At 49.6% G+C, this 25,937-nt stretch overlaps 1 protein-coding gene across 9 annotated transcripts in view; it reads left to right on the forward strand.

Moving 5' to 3' along the window:
- DNAJA3 (DnaJ heat shock protein family (Hsp40) member A3) overlaps positions 1-24,540 on the forward strand; it is a 44,163-nt gene extending 19,623 nt beyond the window's left edge. For 4 of the 9 annotated variants that reach the window (XM_074028749.1, XM_074028748.1, XM_065536914.1 and 1 more), the window contains 11 exons: positions 182-315; positions 3,747-3,830; positions 8,307-8,507; positions 9,196-9,348; positions 9,947-10,094; positions 11,252-11,316; positions 13,583-13,711; positions 15,845-15,960; positions 17,843-17,940; positions 22,575-22,691; positions 23,306-24,540. In XM_074028749.1, the coding sequence (XP_073884850.1) occupies positions 9,202-9,348; positions 9,947-10,094; positions 11,252-11,316; positions 13,583-13,711; positions 15,845-15,960; positions 17,843-17,940; positions 22,575-22,678 (807 nt within the window). In that variant the 5' untranslated portion in view covers positions 182-315; positions 3,747-3,830; positions 8,307-8,507; positions 9,196-9,201 and the 3' untranslated portion in view covers positions 22,679-22,691; positions 23,306-24,540. The remainder of the gene's footprint in view (positions 1-181; positions 316-3,746; positions 3,831-8,306; positions 8,508-9,195; positions 9,349-9,946; positions 10,095-11,251; positions 11,317-13,582; positions 13,712-15,844; positions 15,961-17,842; positions 17,941-22,574; positions 22,692-23,305) is intronic. The other 5 variants (XM_074028751.1, XM_074028750.1, XM_074028747.1 and 2 more) reach the window with 2 other exon arrangements.
- The last annotated feature ends 1,397 nt before the right edge of the window (positions 24,541-25,937 follow it).

Raw genomic sequence — 25,937 nt, forward strand, 5'->3', positions numbered from 1 at the left:
ATGACACATGGGGATTATGGGAACTAAAATTCTAGATGAGATCTGGGTGGGGACACAGCCAAACCCTACCAGGTTGGTTGTTCCTTCACAGATATAGACCAGTGGGTCGTGTACTCACAGTTTTCTTTTGTTGAGAACATTCCCAGAGTGATTTTCTTTCTTTTTCTTTTTTCCTTTTTAGGAACAAAACATTACCCTTTCATTTGTACTGCCTCCTTCCACACTAATGCCCCTTTGGCCAAGGAAGATTATTACCAGATATTAGGAGTGCCTCGAAATGCCAGCCAGAAAGAGATCAAGAAAGCCTATTATCAGGTCTGTATGGAAGTCATATTTTGGTGACCAAATTGTAGAAGGAATGTTTTTGATCCCATCTGATCCTTAATCAATACAGCATATATGCCCATGTGGATAGGTCTCATGAGCTGATATATAGAAGGGTGTGATAAAGTTGGACTTTGCTAGACTGTTTTTCGGTGCACAATGCCGTAGAGGTTAGTGCTTCAGAAAAAAGAGAAAAAACCAGAGATTTTAAAAAGTTTTTTTTTCCAGAGCTGTTTTCATAATTAAATTTAATCTGTACTTTCTGAATCAGCAGGTATGCTAGTCTAAGTTTTAGATAGTCATTTTTTTTTTTATTATTTTTTTTTATTTTTTTGAGACGGAGTCTTGCTCTGTCACCCAGGCTGGAGTGCAGTGGCCAGATCTCAGCTCACTGCAAGCTCCTCCTCTCGGGTTCACGCCATTCTCCTGCCTCAGCCTCCCGAGTAGCTGGGACTACAGGCACCCGCCACTTCACCCGGCTAGTTTTTTGTATTTTTTAGTAGAGACGGGGTTTCACCGTATTAGCCAGGATGGTCTCGATCTCCCGACCTCATGATCCGCCCGTCTCGGCCTCCCAAAGTGCTGGGATTACAGGCTTGAGCCACTGCGCCCGGCCTAGATAGTCATTTTTTTACATCCAGATAAAAGTTTATAGGTTTAGAATTACTTCCTTTCTTTTTTTTTTTTTTTTTTTTTCCGAGATGGAGTCTCACTTCGTCGCCCAGGCTGCAGTGCAGTGTTGCGACCTTGGCTCACTGCAATCTCCACCTCCCAAGTAGCTGGGACACAGGCGCATGCCACCACACCCTAATTTTTTTTTTTTTTTTTTGAGACTGAGTCTGGCTCTGTCACCCAGGCTGGAGTGCAGTGGCCGGATCTCAGCTCACTGCAAGCTCCGCCTCCCGGGTTTACGCCATTCTCCTGCCTCAGCCTCCGGAGTAGCTGGGACCACAGGTGCCTGCCACCTCGCCCGGATAGTTTGTTTTTTTTTTTTGTATTTTTTAGTAGAGATGGGGTTTCACCGTGTTAGCCAGGATGCTCTCGATCTCCTGACCTAGTGATCCGCCCGTCTCAGCCTCCCAAAGTGCTGGGATTACAGGCTTGAGCCACTGCGCCCGGCCCGGCTAAATTTTTTTGTATTTTTAGTAGAGATGGGGTTTCACTTTGTTGGTCAGGCTGGTCTCAAACTCCTGACCTCAGGTGATCCACCAGCCTCGGCCTCCCAAAGTGCTGGGATTACAGGCGTGAGCCACCGTGCCTGGCCCTTTCTTAACCTGGAAAATGTGAAATTCCCATTTTTGTATGCTGGGGTGTATTAGGGTAGTTAGGGTAGCTGAGTAAAGTTGTATACGAGATGTCTACACCACTGGTTCCTAGACCCTTGGTTTGCTCTGACCAATAAAATAAAATCAATATTGGAGGCACCACTCTAGGATTGACAGCTTTTTATAAGTGCACACTTCACTGGAGTTGTGCAACTGCCACCACAGTCAACTTTAGTACATTTTCATTACCTCAAAAAGAAATCCTGTATTCATTAGCACCCCCCTTTCATTGTCCTTTCTCCCCGGTCCCTGGCAGCTGCTAACCTGCATTCTGCCTCTTTGGATTCGCCTATTCTGAATATTCACTTACAGGGAATCATAGGATATGTATCCTTTTGTGTGTCTGGCTTCTTTCATTCACATAATGGTTTCAAGGCTCGTCTGTCTTGTAGCTTGTGTCAATACTTCATCCCTTTTCGTGCTCAAATAATCTGTTGCATGGAATGATCACATTTTGTTTCTTCATCGTTTGATGGACATTTGCATATTTTCCACTTTCTGCTATCATGAACGGTGCTGCTATATAGACATTCATATGAAAGTTTTTGTGTAGACATGTTTTCAGTTCTCTTGGATATTTAGGAGTATAGTTGCTGAGTCATATGGTAACTGGATGTTTAACCTTTTGAGAAGCTGCCAGCCTTTTTCAAAGCAGCTGCACCATTTTACATTCCCACCAGCAGCATAAGAGGGCCATGATTTCTCCACATCCCAGTGAACACTTATTATCATCTGTCTTTTTAATTACTACCCTAGTGAATATGAAATGCTATCTCGTTAGAGTTTCCATTTGCTCCTTCCCTGGTGACTAATGATGTTGAGCATCTTTTCTTGTGCATGTTGGCCATTAGTATGTCTTTGGAGAAATGTGTGTTTGGATCCATTGCCCGCTTTTAATTGGGTTGTAATGGAATGAACAGAGGCATGGGGACAGGAAGCAGAGATCTTGGCCTGTGAATAGCTAATGGCCTGTCTCATCCTGAGCTCAAGAGTCAGGTGCCTGATCCAAGAGTGGGAAAAGATTGAAAAGATGGAGGCTGGGTTGAACTCACATGACAGTTGATTTCAGGCCCTTAGCAAGTCCTAGAGACATAATTTAAGAGAAAGACTTAATTTAGAGAACCATTCAAGTTTTTCGGCGTGGAAGTAAAAAGATCAGGTAAAGCTGTAGCAATTACTATATTTTATGTACTTACAAAAATAATTGAAACAGCAGAAATGTCTATTCAGTCATTTTCTTCCCTTTTTAAAAATTTTTCCTTTTTTCAGACAGTCTCGCTCTCTTGCTCAGGCTGGAGTGTAGTGGTGCAATCTTGGCTCACTGCAGCCTCTGCCTCCCGGGCTCAAGCAATTCTCCTGCCTCAGCCTCCCGAATACCTGTGTTTATAGGCGTGTGCAACCACACCTGGCTAATTTTTGTATTTTTAGTAGAGATGGGGTTTCACCATGTTGGCCAGGCTGGTCTCAAACTCCTGACCTCTGGTGATCTACCCAGTTCAGCATCCCAAAGTGCTGGGATTACTGGCATGAGCCACTGCACCCGGCCCCCTTTTTAAAATTTTGTTTCTCTTTTTTGTTCATTTACCTTTTCTAAGCCATGCTGGGGGCTAAGGGCAAAGATACATCAGAATCAGTTCCTGCCCTCAAGTTGAGAGATAAGTACATTAAAACAGATCATTATTATTATTATTTTGTGGGGTGGAGGGACAGTCTCACTCTGTCACCTAGGCTGGAGTGCAGTGGTTCAATCTCTGCTCACTGCAACCTCCACCTCCCAGGTTCAAGTGATTCTCGTGTTTCAGCCTCCTGAGTAGCTGGGACCACAGGCATGTGCCACCATGCCTGACTAATTTTTTGTATTTTTGGTGGAGAGGCGTTTCGCCATGTTGCCCAGGCTAGTCTTGAACTCCTGAGCTTAAGTGATCTGCCTGCCTTCGCTTCCCAAAGTGTTGGGATTACAGGCGTGAGCCACTGCACCCGGCCGAGAGACAACTTTGATAAAGGAAACATAATTATGACTGGTATCTGGGGTTCTGTTGTGTCTGGTATTTGGGGTTCATGTTGTATCTGAAATAATTTCTCATGTTTTTCCCTTAGCTTGCCAAGAAGTATCACCCCGACACAAATCAGGATGATCCCAAAGCCAAGGAGAAGTTCTCCCAGCTGGCAGAAGCCTATGAGGTAACACGACTTTGGTGCATGTGGCCACTGCTGTTACAGCGGTGTGTATGAATCAAAGGTTGTGTTGCTACCTGGGACAGCCTGGTGTGTCATACAGTCCAGTGTGAAGGCCATGTCCCTGCACCAAGTCATCTTGTTAAAAAAAAAAAAAAAGGGAGAGATTCCAGGCCAAGCCTGGTGGCTCACTCCTGTAGTCCTAGCACTTTGGGAGGCTGTCAGGAGGATCACTTGATCTCAGGAGTTGGCTTGACCCTAGGAGTTTGAGACCAGCTTGGGCAATGTAGTGAGACCCCGTCTCTACAAAAAAAAAAAAAAAAAAAAAATCACCAGGCATGGTGGTGGCGCACCTGTAAACCCAGCTACTTGGGAGGCTGAGTCAGGTGCATCACTTGAGGGGCTCAAGGCTGCAGTGACCCATGATGCCATGATTGTACCGTAGCACTATGGTCTGGGCAACAGAACAAGACCTTCTCTAAAAAAAAAAAAAAAAAAAAAAATTCTAAGACTAACTTGGAATCTCAATGAAGAACGGGATCCAGGCCGGGCGTGGTGGCTCATGCCTCTAATCCCAGCACTTTGGGAGGCCGAGGCAGGTGGATCACAAGGTCAGGAGATCGAGACCATCCCGGCTAACACAATGAAACCCTATCTCTACTAAAAATACAAAAAAATTAGCCTGTAGTCCCAGCTGCTGGGGAGGCTGAGGCAGGAGAATGGTGTGAACCCAGGAGGTAGAGCTTGCAGTGAGCCGAGATTGCGCCATTGCACTCCAGCCCGGGTGACAGAGCAAGACTCCCTCTCAAAAAAAAAAAAAGCAGGATCCAATAATCTGTACTAATAAAGTTCCCCAGGTAATTTAGGCTTGTAGCTGGATTTGGAAACTCACAGTTGGATTAATTAATTCAGCCCTTGTTCAATAACAACCCCTTCCTCCACCTCAGGGCATCACTGCTTTTTGGGGATAGCGGTTATTGTAAAAGTAGAAGCCCATTGTTGTCCTATAAGAATTTACAGTGTAATCAGAGGACAAATCTCTGAAAACAGCTATTGACCACTTCCATAGTTTTCTGAAAGTAGACCTGTTCCCCAGATGTTTTGACCATCTTTTTTTTTTTTTTTTTTTTTGGTTAAGAGACAGGGTCCCTCTATGTTGCTAATCCTGGTCTTGAACTCCTGGGCTCAAGAGATCCTCCTGCCTGGGCCTCTCAAACTGCTGGGATTCTACGTGCAAGGCACCACACCTGGCCAACTTTGTCCATCTAATGGGGTTCAGGATATATAGGAGCTCATATATCTACAGGAGGGGACAGCCACGTACAAGAACAGCCTCAATTCAGTAAATCTTTTTTGAGTAAATGTCTGTCAACTAGATCTAATGAAAGGTTTATTTACTAGGGTAATTTTAAAATAATATGTTTTTATTAAGTAACTCAAACTAATTGATAACATAACTGAAGAGTCTTGGAACCTACTTCTATGGAAGATAAGATTAAATTTATTTATTTATTTTTATTTATTTATTTATTTATTTTTGAGATGGAGTCTCGCTCTGTCGCCCAGGCTGGAGTGCAGTGGCGCGATCTCCGCTCACTGCAAGCTCCGCCTCCGGGTTCATGCCATTCTCCTGCCTCAGCCTCCTGAGTAGCTGGGACTACAGGCGCCCACCACCACACCCGGCTAACTTTTTTTGTATTTTTAGTAGAGACGGGGTTTCACTGTGATAGCCAGGATGGTCATGATCTCCTGACCTTGTGATCCGCCCGCCTCAGCCTCCCAAAGTGTTGGGATTACAGGCGTGAGCCACCGCTCCTGGCCTATTTATTTATTTTTAAGAGTTGAAGTCTCAGCCAGGCTCGGTGGCTCACGTCTATAATCCCTATAATCCCAGCACTTTGAGAGGCCAAGGCAGGCGGATCATGAGGTCAGGAGTTCGAGACCAGCCTGGCCAAGACCAGTTTGGCCAATATGGTGAAACCCCGTCTGTACTAAAAATACAAATATTAGCCAGGTGTGGTGGTGGGCGCCTGTAATCCCAGCTATTCGGGAGACTGAGGCTGGAGAATTGCTTGAACCCAGGAGGCATTGGTGAGCCAAAGATTACACCATTGCACTCCAGCTTGGGCAACAGAGCGAGACTCCCAATCAAAAAAAATAAATCGGCTGGGCGCGGTGGCTCAAGCCTGTAATCCCAGCACTTTGGGAGGCCGAGACGGGCGGATCACGAGGTCAGGAGATCGAGACCATCCTGGCTAACACGGTGAAACCCCGTCTCTACTAAAAAATACAAAAAACTAGCCGGGCGAGGTGGCGGGCACCTGTAGTCCCAGCTACTCGGGAGGCTGAGGCAGGAGAATGGCGTGAACCCGGGAGGCAGAGCTTGCAGTGAGCCGAGATCGCGCCACTGCACTCCAGCCTGGGTGACAGAGCCAGACTCCGTCTCAAAAAAAAAAAAAAAAAAATCAATAAAAGAGTTGAGGTCTCACTCTGTTGCTTAGGCTGGAGTGTAGTGGTGAGATCACGGCTCCCTGCAGCCTCAAACTCGGGCTCAAGCAGTCTTCTTGCCTCAACCTCAACTTCCTGAACAGCTGGGACTACAGGTTCCCCACTGCACCCAGCAGATTCAGTTTTTAATGGGGTAGGGGGGATGTTATTCTTGTGAATGTATTTTTCCACATGGATAGTAGATTTGATGTTTCTGCTGGGGGATGAGTTTTGGAGAGTCCTAATCCACCATTTTGCTGACTTCTGTCTCTAAGGGGGATGTTACTAAAAGGACTGAGCCTCAGAACTTAAGAGCAGCAATTCCTCGGGAAGGGCTGGAACCAGGAGATAAAAGCCACCAGGAAGTCATGGACTCCTACCTGTCTCTTCCTCTGCCAGCCTTCTTCCTTTGCATCTTAACTGGGTGCCCTAAAAATTACCCTAGGCACCAAGCTGTCCTCCACCTGTTTTCTTAGTGCCCCTCCATTCTAGGTGGAAGTGTCTTTTCCTTTGGAGGACGCATACTCTATCCTGTTTGGCCTTAAGGACCGTGCCTTTTTTTTTTTTTTTTGAGACAGGGTCTCACTTTGTTGCCCAGGCTGGAGTGCAGTGGTGCAGTCACGGCTCACTGCAGCCTCAACCTCAACCTCCGTGCTCAAGCAATTTTCCCACCTCAGTCTCCCAACTAGCTGGAACTGTAGGTGTGCACCACCATTCTTGACTAATGTTTTTGTATTTTTTATGTGATGGGTTTCACCATGTTGCCCAGGCTGGTCTTGAACTCATGAACTCAAGCAGTCCACCTGCCTTGGCCTCCCAAAGTCCTGGGATTACAGGTGTGAGCCACCATACTCAGCCTAGGGCAGTGTCTTTTTAATTAAAGAAAAAAAAAGTAAGACCAACACATAAAAAAAGATACAAAGTGAGGGCCAGGCGTGGTGGCTCACGCCTGTAATCCCAGCAGTTTGGGAGGCTGAGGCGGGCGAATCACGAGGGTAAGAGATCGAGACTATCCTGGCGAACATGGTGAAACCCTGTCTCTACTAAAAATACAAAAAAATTAGCTGGACGTGGTGGCGCGTGCCTTTAGTCCCAGCTACTCGGGAGGCTGAGGCAGGAGCATCACTTGAACCCGGGAGGCAGAGGTTGCAATGAGCCGAGATTGCGCCACTGCACTCCAGCCTGGTGACAGAGCAAGACTCTTTCTCAAAAAAAAAAAAAAAGATACAAAGTGAATACTACATTTTTTTGCCCCTCCCTAATCCCCCTTTTTGAGGTAGTTAGTCCTTATTAACAGTTTTGTGAGCCAGGCCCAGTGATGACTCATGCCTATAATCCCAGCATTTTGGGAGGTTGAAGTGGGAGAATTGCTTGAGACCAGGAGTTTAAAGCAGCCTGGGCAACACAGCAAGACCCTGTCTCTCCAAAAATTAAAAAATTTGCCAGGCATTGTGGTGTGCGCCTGTAGACCCAGCTACTCGGGAGGCTGAGGCGGGAGGATTGCTTCAACCTGGGAGGTTGAGGCTGCAGTGAGCTAGGATTGCACCACTGCTGTTGTCGTTGTGTTACTTCTACTTGTTACTCCGGTTGTTCTGGCTTCCAGAAAACCTGTCGATGCAGGTAACGGTAGGAAGCATAAATTCTCTACAAGGTAATGTCTCCTGAGGAGAGAGGTGAAGTGTGAATCTGTGAAGAGTCCAGGGCGCCTGTGAGGTCGAGCGACGATCAACACAAACATTTCCCCAGCACGCACGACCCCTGGGAGAGTTCGTGAGACTTTTGGAAGCACTTCCAAAGCCCTATACTTAGCATTCAGTTTGGTCATCTCGTCCCTATTCTAGGTGCTAAAGTCGCAGGCCCACCCCAACCTCATAGGATGTGTTTGCACACACCACTTAGTAAATGTTATGGCTGCCTTATTTGCTGTGAACTCTTGTCTGTATTTTTGGGCCTTGGTAGACCCAGGATGCCCAGTGGCTCTGCCTTTCACTGTAGGTTTTGAGTGATGAGGTGAAGAGGAAGCAGTACGATGCCTACGGCTCTGCGGGCTTCGATTCTGGGGCCAGCGGCTCCCAGCATAGCTACTGGAAGGGAGGCCCCACTGTGGACCCCGAGGAGCTGTTCAGGAAGATCTTCGGGGAGTTCTCATCCTCTTCGTTTGGAGATTTCCAGACTGTGTTTGATCAGCCTCAGGAAGTAAGTTCCTTGCTTTGAAGAATTAATCAGATTTTAGACTAAGTATGGGTCAAACAAATTGTTTTACCAGTTTCTGTTTCTCAGAAAGGCAAGGCAGCTTAAATGGAGTGATCTGGAGGCAGCCATTTTAGTAGAAAATAATTTCAGTATTTGAAAAATCGCATGGGTAGTAATGAGTACATCCATTCTGATGGTATTCTTTACAGCTGCAGAGTCAGGCAGCACCGAAGGCTTTCAGAGCCCACGCTGAGGGTGCGAGTGTTGTCTCTCATCTGTACAGTGTTCCAGGAGAACTCTGTCTGCTGGGAGGGCACTGCTGATCCTCTCTCATGTCTGTATAAAACACTGTCAGAGTGGAAGAGAGAGGGGATATATTTATGATCTAAGTTATGATTGTGGATCATTCAGGCTCTTTTTAAGTGCCATGTATGAGTATTTATCTGTGAACATTTTCAGTTTATTGAAAGTACGTTTTCATTTAAGTCACATTATCTCTTAAAAATCCCAAAGACTAGGACAGAATTGGTTCAGTGAGTCCTACCTATGCTTACCTGGCAGAGTGCAAGTAAGTACAGTGGTGAAAGAGTGACTGAAAATGTGGGCCAGTGCCCTCCTTTCCCTTTAGAGCCAAGCATCAGTTTTGGTCGTTGCAAACAAAAGTTGACAGGCTGTCCCTTGGTTTCTTTAGTACATCATGGAGTTGACATTCAATCAAGCTGCAAAGGGGGTCAACAAGGAGTTCACCGTGAACATCATGGACACCTGTGAGCGCTGCGATGGCAAGGGGAACGAGCCTGGCACCAAGGTGCAGCATTGCCACTACTGCGGTGGCTCCGGCATGGTAAGGGTCTGCCCAAGACTCCACCTCCCACGGCTTGCGCCACTGACCGTGAGAAGAGCTGGTTGTGGCACTGCTCCCAGAGAACTTATGCTAGGAGTGGAGGGAGTTGGTGAACTCAGCCTGTCTGTCTTTCCCCGTGACCCTGAGGAGACGAGCCTGTGCTTCTCCTTCCCTGGCATCGCAGGCTCAGCAACCAGAGCACAGCAGCTCTGGGGGTGGGGCGGGGGATTGCATCCCGTTGTCACTTTCTTCCTTATTTTTCTAACAATTGCTTTTGTAATTCAAGGGGGAATAATCTTTTTTAAATGTACTGCTCAGCTCCCAGGAGTCTTCAGGTACTTCTGTAAGAGGCGGTATCGCATTTTTCATTGTCGTATGGTCAAGTTGATGATGTGGAGTGCAGAAGTTTGTGTGTTCTAGAAAATCAGATGAACAGACTCTGAGGCCCTGCACCTGGGTTCCTAGGCAGTGTGTTTGAGTGCACATGCACATAAAAAACAAGCCTTAAAGAGACATTTTTCTTATGTACATTGTGGTCCCAGAACCACCCATCGGTTTACCTGCGTAGTTAGGTTACCATTTTTCTTGTTTTTATCAGGAAACCATCAACACAGGCCCTTTTGTGATGCGTTCCACGTGTAGGAGATGTGGTGGCCGCGGCTCCATCGTCGTAACGCCCTGTGTGGTCTGCAGGGGAGTAGGACAAGCCAAGCAGAAAAAGCGAGTGATGATCCCTGTGCCTGCAGGTGGGTGTTTGGGCCCGCCATGTCCAGGAGCTTGGAGAGGGCGGAAAGGACTGAGGCCACCGCACTCTGTGTGAGTGGGCTCTTAGTAGAAGTTGTGGTTGAGGCCCTGGAGCCCCAGGCTGGAGGAGGAACTAGAGTCTCCTTGAATCTTTCTATTTGTGCCAGTTATCCTTAGAATCTACACTTTGCACGTCACATTGGGGAGAAGAGACCTGATGTGCCTGCTCTGCTTCTTCCTGGTGAAGGAGCAGCTTCCAACCCCCAGGCTCCTCTCCTCTCTCCTCTGTCTTAGTCACCGAAGCCATCATTGTCCCCACTGCCACCCTATCTACATCAGCCCCACAGATCCACCCCCCACTCCACGTCTACTGTTGCCTTGCCTGAAACTCACTTTCTGCTTTCTTTTTTGGGTTAACTTTGTTCATCTTGGAGATCCCAGCTTGAGTATCCCTTCCCTAGCAAGCCTCAAGCCCTCCTCCCTGTTCTTTAGATGTCCCTTTCTCTAGAGTTGTGAGCATTTGCTTTGAAGAACATTTCTGTGTTTGTAGTTGTGCATTAGTGCCATTGTTTGGTTAACACCTATCACCCCAGTGAGACCATGAACTCCCTGAGGTGCTACATAGACCAGGCCTGAGGCAGGTGCTGAGTCATCAGGTGTCTTGTGTTGCATCTCTGGAAGGTTACCCATGTGCCTCTTACATAATGGCATTGTTCCTCGTTAATAAGAAGCAGGAGTGGGGAGGAAGCTGTGGGTTACAAGTGGATCTTGGGTGGAAAGTGCTGTGGGCGGTCTCACAATAACTGCTCCCTTTCTTTTTTTTTTCTTTTTTTCTGTTTTCTTTTTTTTTAACATGGTGTCTCGCTCTGTTGCCAGGCTGGAGTGCAGTGGAGTAATCTCGGCTCACTGCAACCTCCACCTCCTGGGTTCAAGCGATTCTCTTCCCTCAGCCTCCCGAGTAGTTGGGACTACAGGCGCACACCGACACGTCCAGCTAGTTTTTGTATTTTCAGTAGAAACGGGGTTTCACCATGTTGGCCAGGATGGTCTTGATCTCTTGATGTCACGATCTACCCGCCTCAGCCTCCCAAAGTGCTGGGATTGCAGGCATGAGCCACCGCGCCCTGCCTAACTGCTCCCTTTCTAATGTCCCTTGTAGGAGTCGAGGATGGCCAGACCGTGAGGATGCCTGTGGGAAAAAGGGAAATTTTCATCACGTTCAGGGTAGGTGCTCTGTCCTGCACAGCTTCTGTTGGGCCCTTCCTCTCTTCGGGTGGATGTGGCTGAGGCTGCTCCATGCGGTCAAAGCTTCACAGAAACATGTCTCGCCATTCATGTTTCTGAGGGGCACAGTGGCCACCTAGAGTTACCTTCAAAGTTCTGTGCCTTGTGTGAAGAGAAGACAACTTCTTCAAGATGTTAACAAATTAGAAATACAGGTCACATAAAAATACAGAAAACATCTTGTGTTTTTATGATAAGATTGTTGATGAGGCAGTGAGTGTGAAAGTTATAATTTTACATACTGTATACAGGGGCAAACCTTGGTTTTCTGAGATTGTGGAAACATTAATGAAAATGCCTTCTACTGGCAATTTCCCTCCTATGTGTACACTTGAGAAAAACCCACGCAAGCCTAGCAGGCAGTAGGTACAAAGGGGTGCATGAGAGTCCTGTCCATGGTAGCAAGACACCACCTTCCTCCAACAAGAGAATGGCTTAGTGAGCCGTGGTGGTCACAGGCTGCTGCAGGGCAGTCGAAAGGAAAGAGTGAGAGCTGCACTCAAGGGGTGCTCCAGGCGTTGCAGGTACAGACAGCGGGGATGGAAGGTAGGTTGCCAGTGGCTGTAGGGCCTCAGAGACCATCTACGTGAAGTTTTAAAGCATGTGAGATGGCATTATGTATTATTTAGGGACTTGGAGATACATAGTAAATAGAAGCTCAAAGGAATGATAAATGCTAAAGTCAGGGTCGTGGTTGGCTGAGGAAGGCAAGACTCACCTGTATTTATGATGTTTTAGTTTATTTTACTTTATTTTTTTGAGGTAGGGTCTTGCTTTGTTGCCTAGGATGGAATGCAGTGGGGTGATCTTGGCTCACTGCAGCCTCAGACTCCCTGGGCTCAGGTGGTCTTCCCACCTCAGCCTCCTGAGTAGCTGGGACCACAGGTGCACGCCACTAGGCCCAGCTGACTTTTGTATTTTTAGTAAAGATGGGGTTTCACCATGTTGCCCAGGCTGGTCTCAAACCCCAGGGTTCAAATGATCCACCCACCTTGGCTTCCCAAAGTGCTGGGATTACAAGTGTGAGCCACGGCACCCAGCCTGTGATATTTTGTTACCTCCACTGGGTTGTGGGTATGACACGCTTGTTATATTATTTACTCTGCCCTTTTTTTTTCTCTTTTTTTGGAGACAGAGTCTTGCTCTGTTGCCCAGGCTGGAGTGCAAGTGGCGTGATCTCAGTTCACTGCAACCTCCACCTCCCAGGTTCAAGCGATTCTCATGCCTCAGCCTCCTGAGTAGCTGGGATTACAGGCATGCACCACCACACCCAGCTAATTTTTGTATTTTTAGTAGAGACGGGGTTTCACCATGTTGGCCAGGCTGGTCTCGAATTCCTGACTTCAGGTGATCCACCCACCTTGGCCTCCCAAAGTGTTGGGATTATAAGCGTGAGCCACCGCGGCCAGCCTATACTTCCTAATAAAGTAAGGTGTTTTTTGTTGTTGTTGTTGTTTTTGAGATAGAGTCTTGCTCTGTTGCTCAGGCTAGAGTGCAGTGGTGTGATCTCTGTTCAATGCAGCCTTCATCTCCCAGGTTCAATCGGATCTCCTGCCTCAGCCTCTTTAGTAGCTGGGATTACAGACACCTGCCACCACACCTGGCTAATTTTTGTATTTTTAGTAGAGACGGGGTTTCACCATGTTGGCCAGGCTGGGTCTCAAACTCCTGACCTCAGGTGTTCTACCCACCTTGGCCTCTCAAAGTGCTGGGATTACAGGTGTGAACTACCGTGCCTGGCTAAAGTAAGATTAAAAAAAAAAGTTCTCTCAGGAGGCTGAGGCAGGAGAATGGCCTAAACCCGGGAGGCGGAGCTTGCAGTGAGCTGAGATCCGGCCATTGCACCCCAGCCTGGGCGACAGAGCGAGACTCTGTCTCAAAAAAAAGTTCAAAAGCCAGTTTTACGTTTTTATTTCCCTTCACGATTGAATGACTTGATCTGAGACTAAGGAAATCCTGGCGCGCTTCCATTTTGGTGTGCAAGTGTGTAGAACATTGCAGTGTTGAAATATGTAGAATATGTCGTTCCTGGGCCTGCGATGGTGTCACCTTGGTGGAACGACAGTTCTTTGCCTCAACACTGTGCTTTATGTATGGAAGGGGTGTGAAGTTTGTCAAGTCTGAGCTTGGGCCTGGCCAGGCACGCAGCTGGTGTTTAGTCTGCAGTGGACTTATCTTCACATGCATCTGTCATGTTTGACCTTAGGTGCAGAAAAGCCCTGTGTTCCGGAGGGACGGCGCAGACATCCACTCCGACCTCTTTATTTCTATAGCTCAAGCTCTTCTTGGGGGGACAGCCAGAGCCCAGGGCCTGTACGAGACGATCAATGTGATGGTAAGAGGGTGTGAGAATGCCTTTGTCACCCTTGTACTTCATTGTTCTTTTTCTGAAATGGAAAATAACTGACCAGTGGCCTGGAACCCATGAGTGACCAGCATGTGGGGGGTACTCATGGGGGAGGACATGAGGAATTTTAGATTGCTCCTTGAGTGTGGACCACAAGCCACAGGCCTTGACTCTATAATCGCCTGGGAAGCAGTTACTGGCTGGCATCACTCCCATACTGGTTAGCGGGGCCTGGGAACTGGGCGCACCCAGGACACAGAGAGGTTCACCCTGGGGTGTGTTCTCTGCCCTTGCTTCCGTCCAGTGTCTGGCAGCAAGAGCAGAAGTCTCGGGGGCTGTGCACATCTCTTTGGCCGCAGTGATGGCTGCCTGTGTGCTGCCCTCACCTATCCCCCACCTCTCTCTTGATCTGCCCCTCCTGCTCCTCCCACTTCCAGGCCACTTCATTCTCTGTATGCACCTCAGAACCTTCTCCAGCTTCTTTGTGGGGAACCTTGGGGTAACCACCACCAAGGAGGTGGGTGTTTTGAGCCAAGGCTTTCTCCTCCGTCTGGGGGCTGTTCCTTGGCTTCTCCAGGGTCCTGTGGTTCCGAGGGCCAGGGAGCAACCTCAGCCACACACCCTGTATTGGCGTTTCCTGCTTCGCTCCCTCACTCCTGCTTCCTGGGATCACTTGCCCAAACTCCTGCCCCCTCATCCTAGTCACAGGCTCTGCTCTGGGCAGACCGAACTTAGCTTATTTCCATGTGCTTGTGGGCGGGCTTGGCCAGAAACCCAAGTGGCAGTTCTTTTTTTTTTTTTTTTTTTTTTTGAGGTGGAGTCTCACTCTGTCGTCCAGGCTGGAGTGCAATGGCGCAATCTTGGCTCACTGCAACCCCCACCTCCAGGGTTCAAGCAATTCTCCTGCCTCAACCTCCCAAGTAGCTGGGATTTCAGGCGCATGCCACCATACCCAGCTAATTTTTTGTATTTTAGTAGAGACGGGGTTTCACCGTGTTTCCCAGGGTGGTCTTGAACTCCTGAACTCAGGCAATTCACCCGCCTCAGCCTTCCAAAGTGCTGGGATTATAGGCGTGAGCCACTGTGCCCAGCCCAGTGGCCGTTCTTTTTTTTTTTTTTTTTTTTTTTTTTGAGACAGCAGGATGTTGCTCTGTCACCTGGCTGGAGTGCAATGGCATGATCTTTGCTCACAACAGTCTCTGCCTCCCAGGTTCAAGCGATTCCTGTCTCAGCCTCCTGAGTAGCTGGGACTACAGGCACGTGCCACCATGCCTAGCTAATTTTTTGTGTTTTATTGGAGATGGGGTTTTACCATGTTGGCCAGGATGGTCTCCATCTCCTGACCTCGTGATCCGCCCGCCTTGGCTCCCCAGAGTGCTGGGATTACAGGCGTGAGCCACTGTGCCTGGCCTTTTTTTCCCCCCCCAAGATAGAGTCTTGCCCTGTCACTGAGAGCTGGAGTACAGTGGCACAGTCTCGGCTCACTGCAACCTCCGCCTCCCGGGTTCAAGCAATTCTCCTGCCTCAGCCTCCCGAGTAGCTGAGATTATAGGTGCACGCTACCATGCCCGGCTGATTTTTGTATTTTTAGTAGAGACGGGGTTTCACCATGTTGACCAGGCAGGTCTTAAACTCCTGACCTTGTGATCAACCCGTCTCAACCTCCCAAAGTGATGGGATTACAGGCGTGAGCCAGTGGTGGTTCTTTTCAACGAATTCCTGTCAAGATTGTCTTCATGCAGTGAAAACTTTTTATTTGAGCAACTGGGGACCAGGGGAAACCACAGATTTTCTTTCTTTTTTTTTTTTTTTTTTTTTTTTGAGACAGAGTCTCGCTCTGTCGCCCAGGCTGGAGTGCAGTGGCCGGATCTCAGCTCACTGCAAGCTCCGCCTCCCGGGTTCACGCCATTCTCCGGCCTCAGCCTCCAGAGTAGCTGGGACTACAGGCGCCCGCCACCTCGCCCGGCTATTTTTTGTATTTCTTAGTAGAGACGGGGTTTCACCGTGTTAGCCAGGATGGTCTCGATCTCCTGACCTCATGATCCGCCCATCTCGGCCTCCCAAAGTGCTGGGATTACAGGCTTGAGCCACCGCGCCCGGCCAGATTTTCTTTCTTTATAGATCCCCCCTGGGACTCAGACAGACCAGAAGATTCGGATGGGTGGGAAAGGCATCCCCCGGATTAACAGCTACGGCTACGGAGACCACTACATCCACATCAAGATACGAGTTCCAAAGTAAGTGCCCCCTAGGCCGTGTCTAAGCCAGCCTGCTCCTGCGGTGGCACTGCTCAGGGAGCTCTGTGGCTTGGGCAGGGGACTGCTCCCTATAGGTCAGGTGGTTCCTGCTCGAGTTCTCTGTCTGTAAAGTGGGTGTAATAGAATGGTACACTTCTTTTTTTTTTTTTTTTTTGAGATGGAGTCTCGCTGTGTCCCTCAGGCTGGAGTGCAGTGGCGCCATCTCAGCTCACTGCAACCTCCACTTCCTGGGTTCAAGCAATTCTCCTGCCTCAGCCTCCCGAGTAGCTGGGATTACAGGTGCCCGCCACCACACCCTGCTAATTTTTTGTATTTTTAGTAGAGACGGGGTTTCACCGTGTTAGCCAGGATGGCTTCAATCTCCTGACCTAGTGATCCGCCCACCTCAGCCTCCCAGAGTGCTGGGATTACAGGCATGAGCCACCGCGCCCGGCCGGTATGGTCGACTTCTTGGAGTTGCTGGGAGAATTAAATGAACAACACATAGGAATTGCTTCGCTGCTGCTGCTATTGTTGAGTTTCTTCTTGTTTTTTTTCTTTCTTTCTTTTTTTTTTTTTTTTTTGAGACGGAGTCTCACTCTGTAGCCCAGGCTGGAGTGCAGTGGCGCGATCTTGGCTCACTGCAAGGTCCGCCTCCCAGGTTCACGCCATTCTCCTGCCTCAGCCTCTGGGACTGTAGGTGCCTGCCACCACGCCTGGCTAATGTTTGTATTTTTAGTAGAGACGGGGTTTCTCTATGTTGGTCAGGCCGGTCTTGAACTCCTGACCTCTTGATCCACCTGCCTCGGCCTCCCAAAGTGCTGGGATTACAGGTATGAGCCACCGTGCCCGACCTTTTTTTGAGGAGTCTCTCGCTTTGTTGCCCAGGCTGGAGTGTGGTGTGCCATCTCAGCTCATTGCAACCTCCTCCTCCCTGGTTCAAGTGATTCTCATGCCTCAGCCTCCCGAGTTGCTGGGACTACAGGTGCCTACCACCACGCCCGGATAATTTTTATATTTTTAGTAGAGATGGAGTTTCACTGGCCAGGCTGGTCTCGAACTCCTGATCTCAGGTGATCTGCCCACCTTGTCCTCCCAAAGTGCTGGGATTACAGGTATGAGCCAGCATGCCTGGCCCGTTGATTTTCTCATTGATGTTACTGGCACTGTTAGGAGCTGGAGAGGCAGCCTGGGCGGAGTGCTGTGAGTACCTAGGGCAGGACATGCCTGACTCCCCTCGGGAGCACTCGTGCTTTTTGTTAATTAGATAATTTCTTTTCTTTTTTTCTTTTTCTTTTTTTTTTTTGAGACAGAGTCCAGCTCTGTCTCCAGGTGGAGTTCAGTGGTGCATTTACGGCTCACTGCAGCCTCCACCTCCCAAGTTCAAGTAATTCTGCCTCAGCCTCCCAAGTAGCTGGGAATACAGGGACGCACCGCCACGCCCAGCTAATTTTTGTAGTAGAGACGGGGTTTCACCTTGTTGACCAGGATGGTCTCTATTTCCTGACCTTGTGATCTGCCCGCCTTGGCCTCCCAAAGTGCTGGGATTACAGGCATGAGCCACCATGCCTGGCGTAATTAGATAATTTCTTACCTGCTTCACACACACACTTGTAAAATCTGTTTCCCCTCCTGTAAACTGTATTTAGCATAGCCACAGCGACACTTGTTTAAACGACTTAGGGTGTTTTATTAGCTTTTCTGTACAGAAGATTTGAGGGCGTGGTCCTTAGGTTCTTACCACTGCACTGCCTCAGGGTTTCTGCCCCTGCCAGGGTTGGGTCCCTCTCCTCCTATGTGCTTCGAGAGCACTGGCTGCCTGTGAGTTCTTTCCAAAGCTTCCTGGTGGAAGCCTTTGCTGCTAACTCTGCTTGATCCACAGGAGGCTAACGAGCCGGCAGCAGAACCTGATCCTGAGCTACGCCGAGGATGAGACAGATGTGGAGGGGACAGTGAATGGCGTCACACTCACCACCTCTGGTAAGGGGTCTGAAGACTACGCGGCGACACGTGGGGACCTCAGAGCCCCCTGGAGTGTGGACAATTCAGGGCAGCATGTTGGGGTTTCCACTTGGGGTTCTTCATGAAGCCTTTAAAATGTGCAGTTGAAAGAGGGGGGCTGTGGGCGGGAACACTGGGCAGGGAGCCGCAGCCCCCAGTCCAAGCTTCGCCTCCTGTCTCTGTGCGTGTTCGTGTGCTGAGGTGAGAGCCCCAGGGCACTTCCTGCAGGCAGCTGTGCGTGTCTCAGACCCAGTGTTCTGAGTTCTATCCTTGGTTCTGCCACTTGCCCTGTGACCTCGGACAAATCCTTCCCTGAGAGCTCCTGGCAAAAGCGTAAGGAGAGCATGGATTGGAAGGATTTGTGCACTTCCCACCAGGGACACTCCGCTAGGATTTCAGAGTGTCTTACAAACAATAGCAGCCACAGTAGTGGAGCCACAGTCAGAGGACTCAGTTCGCCGTTTTAGAGCAGGACTCACTCCGAATTCATCTAGCCATGAACAGATGCACCATTTACCCTGACCTCAGACATTGTGCTAGTGAGTGGCTGAGTGTCAGCGATCTGTCACCAGAACACCTGCCGTGGGCACTGTGGCAATGGCACCCCAGCTACAGCCCCTCTTCCTGTGGGAGGTGGGGCCTCTGTTTCCTGGGATTCCTGCTCATGGCAGGGCAGGCTGTGCCCAGGGGATCCTTGGTTCAGGCTCAACGTATTTCCTCATTGCATCATTTTGGTTTTGTTTGGATCCTGGGTGGAGTTCTCAGAACTTGCGTGGCCTTAAATTAGTGCATGGTAATTCGTAGCAGGTGTTTGGAGCTGGGGGCAGATTTTCCAAAAAAGTGGAGGATTTAGAGTTCCAGGGGCCGGGGCAGGGGCTGGGATGGAAGTCCCTGGAATTTCACTGAGCTCTTGTTGCTCCTAGGGTACTGGAAGTCCTCTCTTAAAAAGCAGCTGCTGGCTGGGCGCAGTGGCTCTCGCATGTAATCCCAGCACGTTGGGAGGCCGAGGCAGGTGGATCAGTTGAGGTTAGGAGTTTGAGACCAGCCTGGACAACATGGCGATACCCCGTCCCTACTAAAAATGCAAACATGCCGGGCGCGGAGGCTCAAGCCTGTAATCCCAGCACTTTGGGAGGCCGAGACGGGCGGATCACGAGGTCAGGAGATCGAGACCATCCTGGCTAATACGGTGAAACCCCGTCTCTACTAAAAAAATACAAAAAACTAGCCGGGCGAGGTGGCGGGCGCCTGTAGTCCCAGCTACTCGGGAGGCTGAGGCAGGAGAATGGCGGGAACCCGGGAGGCGGAGCTTGCAGTGAGCTGAGATCCGGCCACTGCACTCCAGCCGGGGTGACAGAGCGAGACTCCGTCTCAAAAAAAAAAAAAAAAAAAAAAAAAAATGCAAACATTAGCTGGGTATGGTGGTGCATGCCTGTAATCCCAGCTACTCGGGAGGCTGAGGCAGGAGAATCGCTTGAACCCAGGAGATGGAGGATGCAGTGAGCAGGACCACGCCACTGCACTCCAGCCTGGGTGACAGAGTGAGACTCTGTCACACACACAAAAAAGGCCAGGCGCAGTGGCTCACACTTACAGTCCCAGCACTTTGGGAGGCCGAGGAGGGTGGATCATGAGGTCAGGAGTTTGAGACCAGCCTGACCAACATGGTGAAACCCTGTCTTTACTACAATAGAAAAATACAAAAATTAGCCAGGTATGGTGGTGAGCATCTGTAATCCCAGCTACTCAGGAGGCTGAGGCAGGAGAATTGCTTGAATCTGGGAGGCAGAGGTTGCAGTGAGCTGAGATTGTGCCGCTGCACTCCAGCCTGGGCAACATAGCGAGACTCTGTCTCAAAAAAAAAAAAAAAAAAAGCAGCTGCCATAAAACTCTGTAGCCCAACCAGGTTCCGAATGTCACTTATTTTAATGGTTTGGTACATATGCTATCATCTTTTATTCTTGTTGTATCTCTTGAACTAAAATAGAAGTGGTCATAGTGTAGCTATTCCCTGGAACTCTAATCATTGCACCTGTGGCTTCTCCTTCCTCAAACCCTACAATCGCATAACACGCGAGATTGGCTCCATAGACAGTTGTCTTTCCCTCCTCCCGCCCATCAGGGCAGCTTGAGGTGTGCTAGGGCCGGGCCCTGGGTGGGGTCGTGGGTGTTGCTTACTCTATTGGAGGGTGGGTAATTAGTGGTCACCAGTTGATGTTTTGACTCCCTCTCTGATACTGTAAGTTGAGAGTTGATTCCGCCATCCACTGAGATCCTTTGTCACTTTCATGGTTCCTTGTCCTGATCACTCAGCCTCACACAGCTGTTCCCTCACTCAGCCAGGATTTCTTCTCCCGTGTGCAAGACACTGTCAGCTCTTCCTTTTAAAAATCTTGGTGAGGTCGGCTGCAGTGGCTCACACCTATAATCCCAGCACTTTGGGAGGCTAATGCAGGAAGATCACTTGAACCCAGGAGTTCGAGACCAGCCTGGGCAATATAGTGAGACTCTGTCTCTACAAAAAGTTTTAAAAGTAGCCAGGTGCAGTAGCATGAACCTCCATCACCAGCTGCTCGGGAAGCTGAGATGAGATCACTTGAGCCCCAGTACTCAAGGCTGCGGTGAGTCACGACGGCGACACTGTACTCCAGCCTGGGTGCCAGGGTGAGACTCTGTCCCTGAGCATACACTGTCACATGTCAGTTTGCTGCCTGTGAGTGGTTAAGTCTCTCATACTGTGAAGGAAGTTAGTTTTGCGTCCACATATGACAGTATTACAGGACATATAATTCCCACGTCCTGAGAACTTAAGCAACAGTGGGATTTATTTGGTTGAGACAAAGAGTCTTGCTCCATGGTCCAGCCTGGAGTGCAGTGGTGCAGTCATAGCTCATGGCAGCCTCAAACTCCTGGACTCAAGTGATCCTCCCATCTTGGCCTCCCAGAGTGTTGGAATTACAGACATGAGCCACTGTGCCTGACCAGCGTAGTTTTTGATGTACTTAGTATCTTATTTATTTTTGTTCCTTAATGTAGCTGCTGAAAACCTTAATAGCTGACCCTCGTCTCCCAGAAAGACCATGGTGTGCTTAGAGACTCAGCACTTGCAGGGATAAACAGGTCCATCTTCTGGCACAAAGAGAGGGAACGGAGCGGGGGGCTTGCAATTACCATGTGACTTTTTGAGTGAGAGACACAGTACGGCTCCTTATCATTCTTTTTCTTTTTTTGGAGACGGAGTCTCACTCTGTCACCCAGGCCAGAGTGTGGTGGCGCGGTCTGGGCTCACTGCAACACACCCCGCCTCTCGGGTTCCAGCAATTCTGCCTCAGCCTCTGGAGTAGCTGGGACTACAGGCGCACGCCGCCCCCGGCTATGTTTTTGTATTTTAGTAGAGATGGGGTTTCACCATGTTGCTGAGGCCAGTCTCGAACTCCTGAGCTCAGGCAGTCTCCCCGCCTTGGCCTCCCAAAGTGCTAGGATTACAGGCGTGAGCCACTGCACCCGGCCTTTTCTTTTTTGAGACTGGGTCTCACTCTGTTTTATGTAGCCTGCCTCACCCCTTCCCGGGGACCTGTGGAACCAAGCTTTGGACCTTCCACTAGCGAAGGCACTGTCTTACTTAGACTGAGGTGTTTACTCCGTTATGCACTGTGCATGGCCTAGGTCTCTGGGCACATTAAAAATGCGATTGACAATTAATATGCCAAGTTGAGGTTTATATTCTCACTCATAACAAAAGTGTGCACTCCTTCTCTTATGGTTGGCAAATCTGTAACACGTTTGTGCGAGAAAGTACCTCTAGGTGGTGTCAGCCTGGGCCCTAAAGAAATAGCAGCACACCTCCCCCAGGTTGAGAGCACTTAGGTTAGGTGCCCCAAATGGGGGACAACTTGCTCAACTTGTTGCACCCCAAATGGGGACAACATAGACTGCTGATGTGAGGGATGAGATGAAGTGCCTATGACAGAGGATTGTGCGTGGCCGTGACTCCGACATGGGCTGTTCTGCAGGGTCTTTATACACAGCAGCAGCATGGAATCTGGTCATTTGGTCTAGAAGTAGGGTTTTTCTTGGTGTCATTATTCACCTTCTTACAGCCAACAGTGTGGTGGTTGAGAGTCTCGGCTTTGGAGTCAGACTGCGTGGGCTCGCACTCAGTCCTCCCTCTCGCTTGTTGGCTCTGTGGGCCTTGGGTAAACCCTGCAATCTCTCTGTGCCTCCCTTTTTTGTTTTTTTCATTTGCCTGTAAGGAAGTGTGTGGCCTGGCCTGGGAGGTGCCTGGCACTTGACTGTGTTTTTGTCACTGTTGCTCAGATAGAGACAGCTGTCATGGTCCTTCTCCGTCTCTATTTCTTGTTTCCCTGCTGTGGGTCCATGATTGAAAGAGCAGTTGGGAGACCTTCAGGCTCTGAGTGCTCTGTTACCTCAGTCATTTGCCAGGTGAGGCATCCTGTGCCATCTTAGGAGTGGCCCCCACTCTTCTTGAGGTGGCGCTTGGCCGCTCCTTGAATGTGGGCCCCTGGGTGGCCAGGCGGGGGTAGGTGGGGCCGAGGATATGACCTTGGAGGTGCGGGCCCCTGACGCCAGTTCTTTCTGCTGTTTGTGCCCAGGTGGCAGCTCCATGGATAGCTCCGCAGGAAGCAAGGCTAGGCGTGAGGCTGGGGAGGACGAGGAGGGATTCCTTTCCAAACTTAAGAAAATGTTTACCTCCTGATATCCCAGCTGAGGTAGGAAAACCCTGGAGGTTTCTTTCCCTTTGTTTTCCTCTGTGAACTAATCCTGGTTTTCTCCCACTTTAACTAATATTGTGCCCCCACCCCCAGGAGTGGGAACAGGTGCCATTCCAAGGTGTGGTAAACCTCGCTCCACTAGGAGCCGGCCTCTCAGCCTAGGGAAGATATGATGTGGCAGTCAACCTGTAGTGTAGGACTGGCTGGGCTGCCGCGGCCAGCCTCTGGCTGTGTCCTCTTCCTGGGGAGGTGGCGATGCGGGGGCTGTTGTACAGCCCCCTACAGTGGTGGTTCAGCTTGCCCATGGTCACAAAGGGCGAGTCAGGCAGAGCCAGGCCTAGAACTCAGATCTCCTCACGTCCTGCCTGCTTGGAAGCTGCCCGCCTGCATAGACAGTGCAGGGCTGTGCAAGCCTGGGGGCTGCTCCAGGATGGCGCTTGCTCGCCGTGTCATCTTGGGACTCACTTTTGTTGACTATGCTTATCTCAGCGGCTGGGGTTCTCGCCCCTCTCTTCGCACAGCTGCTTTCCAGGGATTAACAGATGCTCCCCAGCGGGGTGTGTTCCCTTGAGATGTTGAGTATAAGGTAACTGCCTGTCTCTTTGGCTCAGGAAAAAGATCCACTGGAAACTAGGCCAGGAAGCAGCAGCCCCTCCCAGGGCCAGGGCATCTGGGAGACGGGAGGATTCCAGAACAACAGCACTGAGCTCCCCCCCGCAGAGCCTCTGGACGGCCCTGACAACAGCAAAATCACGGGACAACACCTCTCTCCACAGAAAGGTCACAGTGGACAGCCTGGGCAGTAGGATGCAGCCCCGAAGGCTGGTGGCAGTTTCCTGTCCATGGGTAGGTGACGGCCCCTGGCTCAGGCAGAGGGAGATGGTTAGACTCTTGTAGGGCTAAAACTCTAATTTGGAATTGAATGTTGTGGAGATCTTAATTAAAGGCCACGCTTACAGCTTAGAAATGAAGGCTTAAGTGGCACCAAGTTACAAAGTGATTTATTTCCTTCTCAGCAAACCTCCGGGAGGTTCCAGAATGAGTTCTTTCTCACAGGTTGTCTTCATGGGAGCCTGGGGCCCCCCAGGCCCCACCAGCTCCGTCCTCCCCTGATGAGGGGCCCTGCTGAGGTGTCAGCTGCTCTGCTCAGTTAGTCTTTATTCCCGGGGTACCAAGCAGCTGCACACTCGGGGCCTGGGAGGCACATAGAGGCCCAGAGAGTCCATGGGGGTTCTGCTCCTGACCGTGTGGGTGGTGGTGATCCCTGTCAGGATAGACAGTCCTTGCTCCCACCCCATCCAGGATGGCCGCCTGTCGCTGACCATTGAGTCCTGTTGTTGTAAGCCAGGCATGGAGGGCTCCGGCCCTTCTGTTGAGCCACAGCCCTCTGCAGCACTGTGCTGGCCAGATTTCAGCTGCCTTGGGAACTGAAGCCCTGCCACTGTTGCAAGCCAGGGGCTTGGTTCTCCCACTTACACTGTTGACATCTATTTTCTGAAGTGTATTTAAATTATTCAGTGCTAATCATTGTTTTTTCCTGCGTAAATGTTGATTCAGAAAAGGAAAGCACAGGCTAAGCAGTTAAAGGCTCCCCACCATTCAGCCAGAGCAGAACCCCCGTTCCCCAGCCTCTGCTGGTAGCATGTCGCAGTTTCCATGTGTTTCAGGATCCTTGGGCTGTTGTCAGACAGGTTAATGAAGAAACATTTCTCAATAGTTTCCTTTTTGTTTTCCTTTATAATTCACTAAAATAAAGCATCTATTAGTGTCTGATTTAGGAATGTAAAATGATTCTGTATTAATGTAAATAAGATTATCTATTGCAAAAAGATATTTAAAACCTAAATTGTGGTCATTTCTTCTTTGAAAGAATTCAGACAGCCTCTGCAGGTAGCTTATGGGAGTTACTGGAGACTTGGCTGGCCTCATCCTGTGCTCACGCCCACCCAGAGTACATAGAGGCAGACAGGTCTGGGGTGCCGACAGTGCTGACCCTCAGTCAGATTCCAGAGCAGGGTGCTGGCCATGACACAACAGTCCCATGTGAGTGAATGTTCTAGAATCTGGATGTGACTTTTTCCTTGGGAGCCCATGCTGTGAGAGCTGGGCAGTGTCCCTGGGTCCCTGCATTTCAGTCACCCTCACTGGATTGTTTCTCTACATTCTTTTCAGAGTCTTTGCATCTTTTACCTTCAATTTTATTTTATTTTTTTGACATAGAGTCTCACTCTGTCGCCCATACCGGAGTGAAGTGATATCATCTCTGCTCAGTGCAACCTCTGCTTCCTGGGTTCAAGTGATTCTCCTGTCTCAGTCTTCTGAGTAGCTGGGACTACAGGTGCACGCCACCACGCCTGGCTAATTTTTGTATTTTTAGTACAGATGGGGATTTCACAGTGTTGGCCAGGCTGGTCTTGAACTCCTGACCTCAGGTGATCCACCTGCCTTGGCCTCCCAAAGTGCTGAGATTACAGCTGTGAGCCACCATGCCTGGCCAAAATTTTTATATATTATAGTTTGGCTACTCTGGGTTCCCAGCCGAGCTCTATGCCTGACATGGCTGAAGGGGCCCTGATACACAGCTCAGTCCACCCTGGTGCTCCGGGCTGAGCAGGGTGACATGTGAGTCCATTCGCTGGGTCAGGTGGAGAAAGAGCTGACGGATAGGAGAGGCTCAGCAGTGACATTCTGCTCATCTCAGATACTTCCCAGTATTTTCATCAATGAAATATTGATTGCCTGACTACTGTGGACACTCAGTATGGACCAGGCACTATTCTAACTCCTGGGGACGCAGCAGTGGGGAGCTAGACTGTGTCTCTTGTGAAAGCTTGGGCTTATTCCTGGTCCAGTCGCCCTGAGTCTCATTCATGTCCTATTGCTTCAAAGCAGAAGTCTAGAGAAAGACTTTGGAAGAGAAAGGCAGATTCTCTTGCTAAACAGAAACCGTTGTTGTGTTGAAGCATCCTTCCCTCAAGGGATTAGAAGGTGGCTGTACATGGCTGGGTCCGGTGGCTCACGCCTATAATCCCAGCACTTTGGGAGGCCGAGGCGGGTGGATCATTTGAGGTCAGGAGTTCAAGACCAGTCTGGCCAACATGGTGAAACCCCGTCTCTACAAAAATACAAAAAAATTAGCCAGGTGTGGTGGTGCACGCCTGTAATCCCAGCTACTCAGGAGGCTGAGACAGGAGAATTGCTTGAACTCAGGAGGTGGAGGTTGCAATGAGTGGAGATCATGCC

Source organism: Macaca fascicularis, chromosome 20 (genome assembly GCF_037993035.2).
Source record: "Macaca fascicularis isolate 582-1 chromosome 20, T2T-MFA8v1.1".
Classification (NCBI taxonomy): Eukaryota; Metazoa; Chordata; class Mammalia; order Primates; family Cercopithecidae; genus Macaca; species Macaca fascicularis.